The sequence below is a fragment of the Somniosus microcephalus genome, chromosome 15, assembly GCF_052327205.1.
Source record: "Somniosus microcephalus isolate GS21.2 chromosome 15, FLI_Smic_1.0, whole genome shotgun sequence".
Taxonomy (NCBI): domain Eukaryota; kingdom Metazoa; phylum Chordata; class Chondrichthyes; order Squaliformes; family Somniosidae; genus Somniosus; species Somniosus microcephalus.
In genome coordinates this window covers 117,056,124-117,069,985 of record NC_141001.1, presented here as the reverse complement: position 1 = coordinate 117,069,985, position 13,862 = coordinate 117,056,124, and the positions used below count along the sequence as shown (strand labels likewise).

General features: G+C 48.0%; 1 protein-coding gene across 1 annotated transcript in view; it reads right to left on the bottom strand.

The window, feature by feature from the left end:
- Positions 1–13,862, bottom strand: part of LOC147107169 (spondin-1-like) — a 567,692-nt gene that overhangs the window by 90,784 nt on the left and 463,046 nt on the right. Inside the window, exon 9 of the mRNA XM_086008329.1 lies at positions 185–386. Within this exon, the coding sequence (XP_085864455.1) occupies positions 185–386 (202 nt within the window). The remainder of the gene's footprint in view (positions 1–184; positions 387–13,862) is intronic.

Sequence of the window (13,862 nt, the reverse complement as noted above, 5' to 3'; positions counted from 1 at the left end):
CGTTTTGCACAACAAACGCAGGACAAATGTATTAGAGACATGTTGCTTAAAAAAAAAAGCCCATTTCCATTTTTCTGCCAAAATGCAGAGACGAGAGAGAGAGAGAGAGCGAGAGAGAGAGGCTTCTGAGATTCCACTTAATGAGTAACCGTCGAACGCGTTGAGAAATCAATCAATTGCTTACCAGGTACGTCACTCCGCTGTCAGTCCCAGCGTCCCAGGGAATCAGGTCCTGAATAACCTTTTGCACCCAACCGCAATCCTTGGTGCAGAGGTCCTCCGCCGACAGCCCCACGTTCCAATCCGGGCTGGGGCCCAACATCGTCAGGAAGGACATCAGGTGCCGCGTATGGTCAACGGAGAACTCTGCAGATGGAGCCGCCCGGCTGCACAACAAAAAAAAGTGGAGAAAAGGAAAAAAAAGAATATGTCTGAAACACTGTATATTGGAAGGGTGCAACCATGAGGTCCACTCAATCTTTCATTGAAGTGCAATCAACAACAATAACAACTTGCATTTATATAGCACCGTTAACATAGTAAAACATCCCAAGGCGCTTCACAGGAGTGTAAATCAGACATAATTTGACACCGAGCCCCATAAAGAGATAATAGGGCAGATGGCTTGGTCAAAGAGGTAGGTTTTAAGGAGCGTCTTAAAGGAGGAGAGAGAGGTAGAGAGGCGGAGAGCATTAGGGAGGGAATTCCAGAGCTTAGGGCCCGGGCAGCTGAAGGCACGGCCGCCAATGGTGGAGCGATTATAATCAGGGATGCGCAAGAGGCCTGAATTGAAGGAGCACAGAGATCTCGGAGGGTTGTGGGGCTGGAGGAGGTTACAGAGATAGGGAGGGGGCGAGGAGGCCATGGAGGGATTTGAAAACAAGGATGAGAATTTTAAAATCGAAGCGTTGCTGGACTGGGAGCCAATGTAGGTCAACGAGCACAGGGTGAACGGGACTTGGTGCGAGTTAGGACACGGGCAGCAGAGTTTGGGATGACCTCAAGTTTACGAAGGGTAGAACGTGGGAGGCCAGCCAGGAGTGCGTTGGAACAAGTCAAGTCCAGAGGTAACAAAGGCATGCATGAGGGCTTCAGCAGCGGATGAGCTGACAAATATCTAACAAAGGTTCATGAGTTGAGTTATATTTTCAAGTGTCACTTAGCTCCAAATGCTTCTTGCTGTCTGGATGATTAATAATTAGGCACAGCACAAGCATTTTGACCTGCAGCCGAATGCAATGCCAATTAGTTTTTACAATCTCCTCACCAGTTGATATTGAGATATATTGAGAGAGGCGACGCTACTGACATTTGTACAGATGGGTTAGTCAAATAAGATTTAACTGTGTAGCAAACGTGCAGGTGATCTTCATGAGTGTGAGAGAATCTGAGCGTACAGATCAATAAAGTACCTCTTATTCGTTACTCTGTGATGTGTTTTTCTTTCCTTTAGGTCTTTTTTAATTGGTTCTTTTAAAGACATGACATTTAAGATCCATATCTATAATTTGCATATCCCTAAAGGTGTCTCGCACTTACTTTTGATATTTCACGCAATGCAATAATCTTTTTTTTTTCACTTTGCTTTCAATACTGTCCACTTAAAAAAAAGTAGAAAGAAAGAAAAAAAAGAATGTGCTTTGACGTAGAGGGGGAATTTAATGATTTAGCTCTTCCTGCGTAGAGATTTGAGTGATGGGAATTTGAGCAAGGAGGTCAGCGTCCTCCAAACATGGTCTACACTCCCATCGTCTGAAGCTCTCCACTGAGAATACACTATTCTACAAAATGTACTTCACGGAAATCTATTTAATCTATTACTTCCTGTCAACATTTCCCATTATAAATTCCTGTGCCCACATTTATAATGGGAACTGCCTATGTCAGACTTGTCAGGTTGCAGCGCCACGAGTGGCACAAGGGTGTCATTACAGCGTGACATGTTTACATAGGCATTTTCCATTACATAAGAACATCAGAAATAGGGGCAGGAGTCGGCCATTCGGACCTTCGAGTCTGCTCCGCCATTCAATAAGATCATGGCTGATTTTCTATCTCAACTCCACCTTGCCGCCCTATCCCCATATCCCTTGATTCCCTTAGTATCCATAAATCTATCGATCTCTGTCTTGAATATACTCAATGACTGAGCAGCCACAGCCCTCTGGGTTAGAGAATTCCAAAGATTCACCACCCTCTGAGTGAAGAAATTTCTCTGCATCTCAGTCCTAAATGGCTGACCGCTTATTCTGAGACTGTGACCCCTGGTTCTAGACTCACCAGCCAGGGGAGTCCATTATAAGTGTGGACATCACAATTTATCCTAGAAATAAGAAGGCCAGAAGGTATGACATTAAAACAAGGACTGGACTGTCTCTGTGTGCAATGGCCCAATTTAACATCCACCTTCCATCTCCACTTGATCTAAAGACTGCATTTGGTCTTAACTCCCTTGTGCAACCCCTTGCAAGATCGACTAACGATAATATCATTATGATTGCAGAAATCAACAAGACAGAAGGCTAGCAACAGCATAAAGGAGCCTTTTCCATATAATCATAGCATCATACAGCACAGGAGGCCATTCGGCCCATCGTGCCTGTGCCGGCTCTTTGAACGAGCTCTCCAATTAGTCCCACTCCCCCTGCTCTTTCCCCACAGACCTGCAACATTTTCCTTTTCAAGTATTTATCCAATTCCCTTTTGAAAGTCACCATTGAATCTGCTTCCACCGCCCTTTCAGGCAACGCGTTCCAGATCACAACAGCTCTCTGCATTAAAAGATGTCTCCTCTCCTCCCCTCCGGTTCAGTTACCAATTATCTTCAATCTGTGTCCTCTGGTCACTGACCCTCCTGCCACTGGAAACAGTTTCTCCTTATTTACTCTATCAAAACCCCTCATAATTTTAAATACCTCTATTAAATCTCCCCTTAATCTCCTCTGCTCTAAATACAACAACTTGTTATTATATAGCGCCTTTCACACAGTAAACCATCCCAAGGCGCTTCACAGGAGTGATTATCAAAACAAAATTTGATGTCGCCCAGTATACCTTCTTTAGCTCCACCCTCCTTTCCTCATAATTTGCTCTTTTACAATCTATTACCCTAGTCTTTGTCCTACGTAATTCACTCTCGATCCTAATCTTGAATCTCACTATGATGTGATCACTACTACTAAGATGCTGTCCTACTCTTGCTTCTCCTATCTGTTCTGGTTCATTACCCATCACAAGATCCAGCAATGATTCTTTTGTTGTTGGGCTTTGACGTAAGAAAACTACTGGGCATTTGGTCTGAGTATTAAACAGGGCTTGAATCAACTGTTTTACAACATGGAGATCTAGTTCTGTCCTTCACTAGTTCCTGTTAAAGAACGTCCTGAGCAAGCTGGGCCCGTGCCCGAGTATTTATACTCTCCCTGGACAGCGCCACCAGCAGGCCGCCCAGTATTATTTCATAAGTCATTTTCACATGAATGACAAGATTCACGTCAGGCTTCTTATGTACTGAGTGAGAAAGGAGTCCTGTACACACTGTAAAAACTCGATTCCCTTTTCTCCTTTCGCTAACTTCCTCCTGCCAGTTTATTTGGGGTGTATTTGAAATCTCATTGAAACATACAAAATTCTTACAGGGCTTGACAGGGTAGATGCAGGGAGGATGTTTCCCCCTGGCCAGGGAGTCTAGAACCAGGGGCCACGGTCTCAGAATAAGGGGTCGGCCATTTAGGACTGAGATGAGGAGGAATTACTTCACTCAGAAAGTGGTGAATCTTTGGAATTCTCTGCCCCAGAGGGCTGTGGAGGCTCAGTCGTTGAGTATACTCAAGACAGAGATTGATAGATTTTTGAATATTAAGGGAATCAAGGGATATGGGGATCAGGCGGGAAAGTGGAGATGAGGTAGAAGATCCTCCGTGATCTCATTGAATGGCGGAGCAGGCTCGAGGGGCCGAATGGTCTACTCCCGCTCCTATTTTTGTGTTCTTATGTTCTCCCCGATTATTATTCCATGCCTGCTAATCACCTCCTAGATTTGCCTACATATTTCTTCGTCCAATTCCCTTCCGCTATTTGGTGGTCTAGACACCTATTAGGGTGATGGGTCGCTTCTTGTCTTTCAACTCAATCCATATGGATTCTGTATCTATCTTACTGCAGACTATTTTTCTACCACCATTATGGTATCTTTAACTAGTACAGCGACTCCACCTCCCCTCCTTCCTTCCCATTCCTTAATGTGCGACTGGAGTCACATATAAGCCCAGCCCGGGTAAGGACGGCAGGTTTCCTTCCCTAAATGACATTAGTGAACCAGTTGGGTTTTTATGACAATCCGACAGCTCCATGGGCACTTTTACTGGTCCCAGCTTTTTTATTGCCAGACATTTTACACTGTATTCAAATTCTCAAACTATCAGGGTGGCATTTGAACTCACGTTCTCTGGATTATTAGTCCGGGTCTCTGGATTGCTAGTCGAGTTACATAAGCTCTACACTCCCTTGCCCTTGGGAAGTAAGGGAGATGGAGAAAGGAGAGGGAATTAGCATTCAAAGCGGCCATGGCTAACAAAAATGGCGGAACAGGTTCGATGGGCTGAAGGATAGAGTCATAGAAACATACAGCACAGGAGGAGGCCGTTCAGCCCATCGTGCCCGTGCCGGCTCTCTAAAAGAGCTACGAATTAATCCCACTCCCCCCTGCCCTTTCCCCATAGTCCTGCAAATTTTTTGATCCAATCCCCTTTCGAAAGTTACCATTGAATCTGCTTCCACCGCCCTTTCAGGCAGCGCGTTCCAGATCACGACAACTAGCTGCGTAACAAAAAATTCTCCTCATCTCCCATCTGGCCTTTTGCCAATTATCTTAAATCTGTGTCCTCTGGTTCCCGGCCCTCCTGCCACTGGAAACGGTTTCTCCCGATCTACTCTATCAAAACCCTTCGTGGTTTTGAACACCTCTATTAAATCTCCCCTTAACCTTCTCTGCTGTAAAGGAGAACAATCCCAGCTTCTCCAGTCTCTCCACATCACTGAAGCCCCTCCTCCCTGGTACCATTCTGGTCAATCTCCTCCGCACCCTCTCCAAGGCCTTGACATCCATCCTAAAGTGCGGTGCCCAGAATTGGACACAATACTCCAGTTGGGGGCTCAGCAATGGTTTATAAAGATTTAACGTAATGTCCTTGCTTTGGTGCTCGATGATTCTATTTTTAATGCCAAGGAAGCCACAAGGATTTTCTTTTTAACAGTCTTATCAACTTGTCCTGCCACCTTCAAAGATGTGAACGATCGAATCCTATTCCCATGAATTTCAAGGGGCAGGCAAGTGTCATATCACTTGGTATTCTACAGCACCACCACCACAGAGATACTGAGACAGTCAAAACTTCAAAATAATGATCGTACCACGGAAACTGTAGCAAGGCCACAACTGCTCTTTCCAAATGCAACCACTTCAAACCTGAGCACATTTAAGAAGAGCTTTTGTGAATTGTATTACTCCCAGTAACTAAAAGATTCACACATCTGCATGCGTGAACACACATTTTATTTAGACACACTAACAAGTATCCGCAAGAGCACTACGTACACGGCTACACACCCGCAGTTCACAGGTAGATATGCAAGTTCCGCAATTGCCATCCGCTATAAGAGCAGGCAAACAGCAAACACGCCCATACGACACGCCACTATCTGTTATTTTAACAGAAGGAAAACAATAAAATTACATTTGAAAGTTCCACGTAGACAAAGAGTGCCGGGGCCGCAGTGAGTCTTGGCTCAGTGGTAGCATGCCTACCTCTGAGTCAACAACAACCTGTATTTATATGGTGCCTTTAACGTAGTACAATGTCCCAAGATGCTTCACGGGCGCGATTATCAAACAAAATCTGACACCGGGCCACATAAGGAGATATTAGGACAGGCGACCAAAAGCTTGGTCAAAGAGGTAGGTTTTAAGGAGCGTCTTAAAGGAGGAGAGAGAGAGGTGGAGAGGCAGAGAGGTTTAGGGAGGGAATTCCAGAGTTTAGGGTCTCAGGCAGCTGAAGGCACGGCCGCCAATGGTGGAGCGATGAAAATCGGGAGATGCGCAAGAGGCCAGAAATGGAGCGGTGCAGTGATCCCGGAGGGTTGTAGGGCTGGAGGTGTTTACAGAGATAGGTGAGTCAGAAGGTTATGGGTTCGAGCCCCATTCCAGAGCAGAGACAAAAGTTCCTGCTCTCTGAATACTGGGTGGACCTCCCGTGGGATACTCGCGTCTGATGGGAGTGGAGTGATGACTCCCACAACCCCCATCACATTTGTCCGGTTCCCCTTGTAAGAAGCTACTGACCGGACCTCATAAAAAACAAGTGGGCCTAGAAATTCAGTGCCCTTAGCGCCGATTTTGCGGCGCTAGAGGGCCTAGCGCTGCAATTGGCGCCGGCGCCGAAATTGCCTGGGGCCCTTCCGCCGCGGTAGACCGGTAGCGCTGCGCCGGCACCGATGACGTCATCGGTGTGCGCAGCGTCCCGGTTGCCATGCCGACGGGCCCCAGCGCCGAAATTCAGTTGCGGCCGCCTCGCCCGTGGCAGCCGCAACTAAGACTCTGGCAACAGAGTCTTACATGACATTGCGCCAGCGCATTAAAGGCCCCGCGGCGGCCGGCCGCTTTCCCGCCGGCCGCCTGGCCGCAGCTCCCTCCCCGGACCTTCCCCCCCCCCCCCCCCCGGAACAGAAGCAAGCCCGGCACTTGTCCGAGGTGCCGGGCTCATTTTTACAATGATTTTCGCGGGCCGCGGCCGGGTGCAGGCAGCTCCTCCTTAAGGGAAGGAGGAGGCCTGCACTTCCCGAACCTGCCGCACCGCAGCGGGCGCCGCAGCGCCGGAATAGCGCCGATATTCAGCGCGTAGCGCCAGTTTTCAGGCGCAAACAGCTCTCAGCAGTGCCGGCAGCCGTTTGGGCGCAGAACTATTGAATTTTTGGCCCGCCCAGCGCGACTTAGCTCCGGCACTAACTTCCGGCGCTAAAGCCGTCGCTGCGCCAAAACCCAATTTCTAGGCCGTGGTGTCTGTTCCAGAAATAACACAAAGCACAATCTGCTTTGTAAAAGCAGTGGAAGAAATGGGTTGCCTCACAACAACTTACATTGATACAGGGTCTTTAACACAGGAGAGTAACCAGATAAAAATTGACACTGAGCCACTGCAGGAGGCAGGTGACCAAACGCTTGGTCCATGAGGTAGGTGTTAAGCAGAGTCTTAAAGGAGGTGAGAGAGATGGAGAGGTAAAGAGGTTTGGGGAGGGAATTACGGAGCTTAGGGCCTAGGCAGCTTTTAGAGGCGTTGTCGAACTGGGAGCCAATGTAGGTCATCGAGCACTGGGGTAATGGGCGAACAGGACTTGATGTGAGCTAGGATACAGCAGCAGTTTTGAATGAGCTGTAGTTTATGGTGGGTGGAAGGTAGGAGGACGGCCAGGAGACCATTGGAGTACGCAAGTCTGGAGGTAACAAAAGCATGAATTTGCTGAAGTTCTTTGATAAAGTAACGGAGAAGTTTGATGAGGGTAGTGCGTTAGATGTTGTGTATATGGACTTTCAAAACGCTTTTTAAAAATTCGATCCTGGGATGTGGGCGTCGCTGGCAAAGCCAGCATTTATTGCCCATCCCTAGTTGCCCTCGAGAAGGTTGTGGTGAGCCGCCTTCTTGAACCGCTGCAGTCCGTGTGGTGAAGGTGCTCCCACAGTGCTGTTAGGGAGGGAGTTCCAGGATTTTGACCCAATGATGAAGAAGGATCGGCGATATATTTCTAAGTCAGGATGATGTGTGACTTGGAGAGGAACTTGGAGGTGGTGGTATTCCCATGCACCTGCTGCCCTTGTCCTTCTAGGTGGAAGAGGTCGTGGGTTTGGGAGGTGCTGTCGAAGAAGCCTTGGCGAGTTGCTGCAGTGCATCTTGTAGATGGTACACACTGCAGCCACGGTACGCCGGTGGTGGAGGGAGTGAATGTTTAAGGTGGTGGATGGGGGGCCGATCAAGCGGGCTGCTTTGTCCTGGATGGTGTCGCGCTTGTTGAGTGTTGTTGTAGCTGCACTCATCCAGGCAAATGGAAAGTATTCCATCATATTCTTGACTTTTGACTTGTAGATGGTGGAAAGGCTTTGGGGAGTCAGGAGGTGAGACATTCGCTGCAGAATACCCAGCCTCTGACCTGCTCTTGTACCCACAGTATTTATGTGGCTGGTCCAGTTAAGTTTCTGGTCAATGGTGACCCCCAGGATGTTGATGGTGGGGGATTCGGCAATGGTAATGCCGCTGAATGTCAAGGGGCGGTGGTTAGACAGTCTCTTGTTGGAGATAGTCATTGCCTGGCGCTTGTGTGGTATGAATGTTACTTGCCACTTATCACACCAAGCCTGAATGTTGTCCAGGTCTTGCTGCAGCGGGCATGGACTGCTTCATTATCTGAGGAGTTGCGAATGGAATTGAACACTGTGCAGTCATCAACGAACATCCCCATTTCCGACCTTATGATGGAGGGAAGGTCATTGATGAAGCAGCTGAATAGACTTGTTAGCAAAATTGAAGCCCGTGGGATTAAAGGGGCAGTGGCTGCATGGAGCCAAGATTGGCTAAGGGACAGAAAGCAAAGAGTTGTGGTGAACGGTTATTTTTAAGACTGGAGGGAAGTATACAGTGCTGTTCCCCAGGGGTCGGTGTAATGTATGTACCTTTAAGGGGGGGAACTACTTTTTACAGCTCATGTATACTGTAGTACTGGCAGTGACCACACCTGTATATAACGTTGAGTAGTAATCTGTACTAATCAGTTGCAGTCTGAGCCACGTTGAGTAAACACCGTTTGTACCGTTCTCCGCAGATGTGTCTGATTATACACGGACGTAACAATCGGTATTAGGACCAGTGCTCTTTTTGATGAATATTAATAAGAACATAAGAAATAGGAGCAGGAAGAGGCCACTTGGCCCCTCCAGCCTGTTCTGCCATTCAATAAGATCATGGCTGATCCAGGGCTCAAAGCCACTTCCCAGACCGCTCCCCATAACCCTTCACTCCCTCATCTTGCAAAAATGTGTCTAGCTTCACCTTAAATCTATTTAATGACCCAGCCTCCACGGCTCTCTGGGGCAGAGAATTCCACAAATTTAAGACCCTCTGAGAGAAGAAGTTCCTCCTCATCTCAGTTCTAAAAGGGCGACCCTTTATTCTGAGACTGTGCCCCCGAGTTCTAGATTTCCCCACGAGGGGAAACATCCTGTCTGCATCTACCTTGTCGAGCCCCCTCAGTATCTTATATGTTTCGATAAGATCTCCTCTCATTCTTCTAAATTCCAATGAGTATAGGCCCAGCCTGCTCAACCTTTCCTCATAAGTCAACCCCCTCATCTCTGGAATTAACCTAGTGAATCGTTAATGACTTGGACTTGGGTATACAGGGCATAATCTCAAAGTTTGCAGATGACACAAAACTTGGAAATGTAGTAAACAATGAGGAGGATAGTAATAGACTTCAGGAGGGCACAGACAGACTGGTGAAATGGGCAGACACAGGGCAGAGGAAACTTAATGCAGTGAAGTGTGAAGTGATTCATTTTGACAGAAAGAATGAGGAGAGGCAATATAAACTAAATGGTAAAATTTTAAAGAGGGTGCAGGAACAGAGAGACCTGGGGGTGTACGTACCCAAGTCTTGAAGGTGGCAGGGCAAGTCAAAAAGGTTGTTTAAACAATATACGGGATCCTCGGCTTTATAAACAGAGGCACAGAGTACAAGAGCAAGGAAGTTATGCTAAACCTTTATAAAACACTGGTTAGGCCCCAGCTGGAGTATTGTGTTCAATTCTGAACAACGCACTTTAGGAAGGATGTCAAGGCCGTGGAGAGGGTGCAGAGGAGATTGACTAGTGTAGTGTATGTACCCGTCTACCTTTAAGGGAACTATTGAATGTAACCGTTCACCTTTAAGAGAACTACTTTAGGTGTGGCACTATTTGTTTGGCTTCTGTATACTGTAATACCGATAGTGACCACACCAGTATATAAGTGTTGTGGCCGGATTGCTGGGGCAGATTCGCCCGGACCTTCCAATAGTAAAGACCTGTTTGTTTGTTACTTCTGAAGTCTGTGTATTTATTAACTGCACAAACCACAGACTTTACAGTGGCGACGAGTCCGATCGTACCCTGTGGCAAGACTACCAAAGCAACGAAGAGCGTCGAAGAGAGGCGACCGCCCTCGGCGTGCTGCTGAAAGAAAACACGAGGCTGCAGCAGGAGGAAGGAGGAAGACTTTAGCAACAAAAGCTTCCATCTGCAACAGGCACTGACTACCCTTCTACCACGGTGCGGAGTGAGCCGATCAGCAGGAAACAAGGCGGCCGCGGAGACTGTGAGTAGGGGAAGGTGTAGAGAATATCCGGAGGATAAGGGCTGTGCACTCGACCACAGTCGAGGGGGGAACGGAGCCGGTCAGAAAGTCGGGTCCAACGGCGTCGTGAGACAGTCGGACCTCGATCGGTGGGAAAAGCCGGGAAGCGACCGCAGCCACGAAGCGCTGAGACTGGGAGTAGGCGTGGGAAGAGAAACCCAGCCGCAGCCGGGGAGGGAAACACCGGTCTGCGAGAGGGCTGGGAGGCGAACAGGTACCGTGCGGGTGGGAGAGAGAGACAGAGCCGAGCAAGGGGAGAGAGACTGCGCGAGAGCCAGTCCAACGGCTGAACTGTTCTCCACCAACGGGGTACCCGGGGCCGGTAGAACTGAACGTGCGGGAGAGAGAGCGACAGAGCCGGGTACGGAGAGAGAGACTGCGCGAGAGCCAGTCCAGCAGCTGAACTGTCCTCCGTTAACGGGGTGTACCCAGCGCCGGTAGAGCCGTGCGGGCGGGAGGAAAAGACAGAGCCGAGTAAGGGGAGCTGTGCGAGAGCCAGCCCAGCGGCTGAACCTGTCCGCTGTGGGGAAAGCGTACCCCTTCCACCAGGAAGAAACGCGGGAAGCTGCCATTAGGCGGAGGAGACGACAGAAGCGGGAAACCGCCATTGAAGTGGGCGGGGAAAGGAAGAGCGGGAAACCGCCATTTTCGCGGGAAAACCGCCATCTTAACTGACATACCGCCATTGAAGTGGGCGGGGAGAGAAGGAAAGAGCGGGAAACCGCCGATTTCGCGGGAAAACTGCCATCTTAGAAATAAACAAATAAATAAGAATACTTAAAGAAATACTGGTGCTGCTCCCAAGGGAAGAAAGATGCCTAAGCGAGGAAATATTAACGACTTTAATTCTGAAATAGAAGACTGGGCCACGTACGTGGAACGCATAGAGATCTATTGCGAAGCCAACAAAATAGAGGAAGACGACAAGGCGATAACATTGCTAAACTCGATGGGGGCAAAAACATACGGGCTCTTGAAGCATCTAATAGCACCAAATAAACCAGCGGATCAGACCTTCGAAGAGATTGTGGCTGTGCTGAAGGACCACTTGAACCCCACACCGTTGATGCTGGCTGAACGATTCAAATTCTACGCAAGAACGCAGAGGAAAGACGAAAGCAATGCGGAATACTTGGTCGAACTGCGTAGGCTAGCGAAATACTGCCAGTTCGGAGGGAATCTGACAGAAGCGCTGCGGGACAAGTTCGTATGCGGATTGTCCAAAGAAGGGACGCAGAAGCGACTACTGGAAGAGAACGACCTCACACTGGACAGGGCTGTCCTTATAGCTGCATCGCACGAAGCCGCAGCGAAAGGAACGGCGGAAATGCAACTAAAGGCGGCGGCACTCGGGGTGGACCAAATTACTTCAAGCACAACAAAATGCTACCGTTGTGGGAAGACAACGCATGACCAGAATCAATGCTGGTTTAAGAACCAAGAGTGTAGGAAATGTGGCAAACTGGGTCACATCGCGAAGGTATGCCGGTCTGGGAAAAAGACCAACAATCAAAGGAAGCCACCACAAGAAAAGTACAACAAGGTACACAAGGTGGCTGAGAAGAGTTCAGACGAACAGAATTCAGACTCAGACCCAAACAACCAGGAGCTGGGTAGTCTGAGAATCCACAATGTGGGTAAAGAAACGGATCTACAGACCATCTGGGTCATACTAAAAATAGCTGGAGTCCAAGTAAGAATGGAGCTGGACACTGGATCAGCTCTATCAGTCATCAACCGAAGGGACTACCACCGGCTATTCTCTCACATACCTTTAAGAAATACCAAGTTCGTATTACAGACATACACGGGGCATGACGTATACCCCGTGGGGAAAATAAGAGTCAAGGTGAGAGATAGGGGTAAAGAACACCCAAGAATGAACTTGTACGTATTACCTGAGGGAGGACCACCACTTCTAGGACGGGAGTGGATTAAGAAAATAGACATGGAATGGCATTACCTAAAAGCCATAATGAGGGAGGACTCGGTGCAAGCTATTAGCTCAGATTCTGAAATGGATGATGATAAGACCAAGTCGAATATGGAAGACAAGGCTAAAAGGGACTTGCCGACGATGGGGAAGAAAATGAAGACATGCAGAAGGACTTATGGTACCAAGAAGAATAAAGCTGCAGAGCAGAACTCCAGGTTGACAGAGAATTCTGAGCCTGTTCAAGCAAAGGATTCACCCACGACGGAAGAACACCGAGCTCGGACGCAAACTTATGTCAAAGTACGACAACAATTAGAACAGTTGAGTGACCGTCTCGTACAAGAGATGAAAAATATGGAAAAGTTCTGGGACACCGAATGGGAGAACCTGGAAAGACAACAGAGACAGCTAGCTCAAGCAGAGAGCGACCATAGAGCCATCGCGGCCAAATACCAATCACATTCCCCTGATGCTGTTCAGGAACTAGAATATTTACAGAACGAACCAAAGGAAGAGGAATCTTCAGGAAGCCAGGATTTTATTCCAGTTCTTCTCTACGACTCCTTACAAGCAGAGTGTGAGAAGTTGAAAGAACAGTATGAACAGGCCCAGGCTACAATTCTGGAGGGGGTTAACTCGGCAACCTCCGAAAAGCTAGTTTCAGTAGAAGCATATGAACAACTAAAGGTTGAACATGAGCAAGAAGTCCAAAGGCTGCAGGAAATTCTCGATAAGCTCAAGGCCAAGACAGACTCATCGGTAGAAGTTCCATCCATAGATGAGAAATTAGAGGTGAAAAACATGGCAGAGCATGAAAGACAGGATGTCCAAGAACTCATAAAAACATTGAAGGACACCCAAGACAAATATGAGGCGGCAATGACCGAGGTTCAACAACTTGAAGAACAGATTCAACTGGGAATCCTTTCAGTGGAAGAAAAGGAAACTGTAAGAAACTCAGAGACTGTAAGAATGGTCCCTGAACATGAACTAGAGAGCATCAGGGCGCAACTTTTCCGAGCGCTGAAAGCCAAAGTTCAAGAGGAACAGAAGGTGGAAGTATTGGAGAAAAAGGTGGATGAAATGGAGAAGACTCTGATCCACCGTGTTCCCAGGGAAGAGTTAACGGTCAGCCAACTCCTTCATATGCTGAAGGACAAGACTCTGCAAGGGGAACAATCTGAACACGAGCTTCAATCTTCAGGGGGAACGAGTTCGGAGCTCTCAAAAGTCACGGAGATAGCTGAGGTGGCAACACAAATTTTACAAGGATGCCAAAAGTACGTTGAATCACGTCAAGGTGAACAGAAGAATGTGGAGACCGTTACTTCAGTAGAAGGATTAAATAGCCTGATAACGCAATTCCCGATGGAAGGGAAGGTATTGAACTCACAAATGAGGTCCGTCGTGAAGGAATGGCAGATAACCCAGGAAGAGCGGGATGAATATGAATGCATGAAGAAGTCTTTTCAAGAAAGATGTCTAGGGAA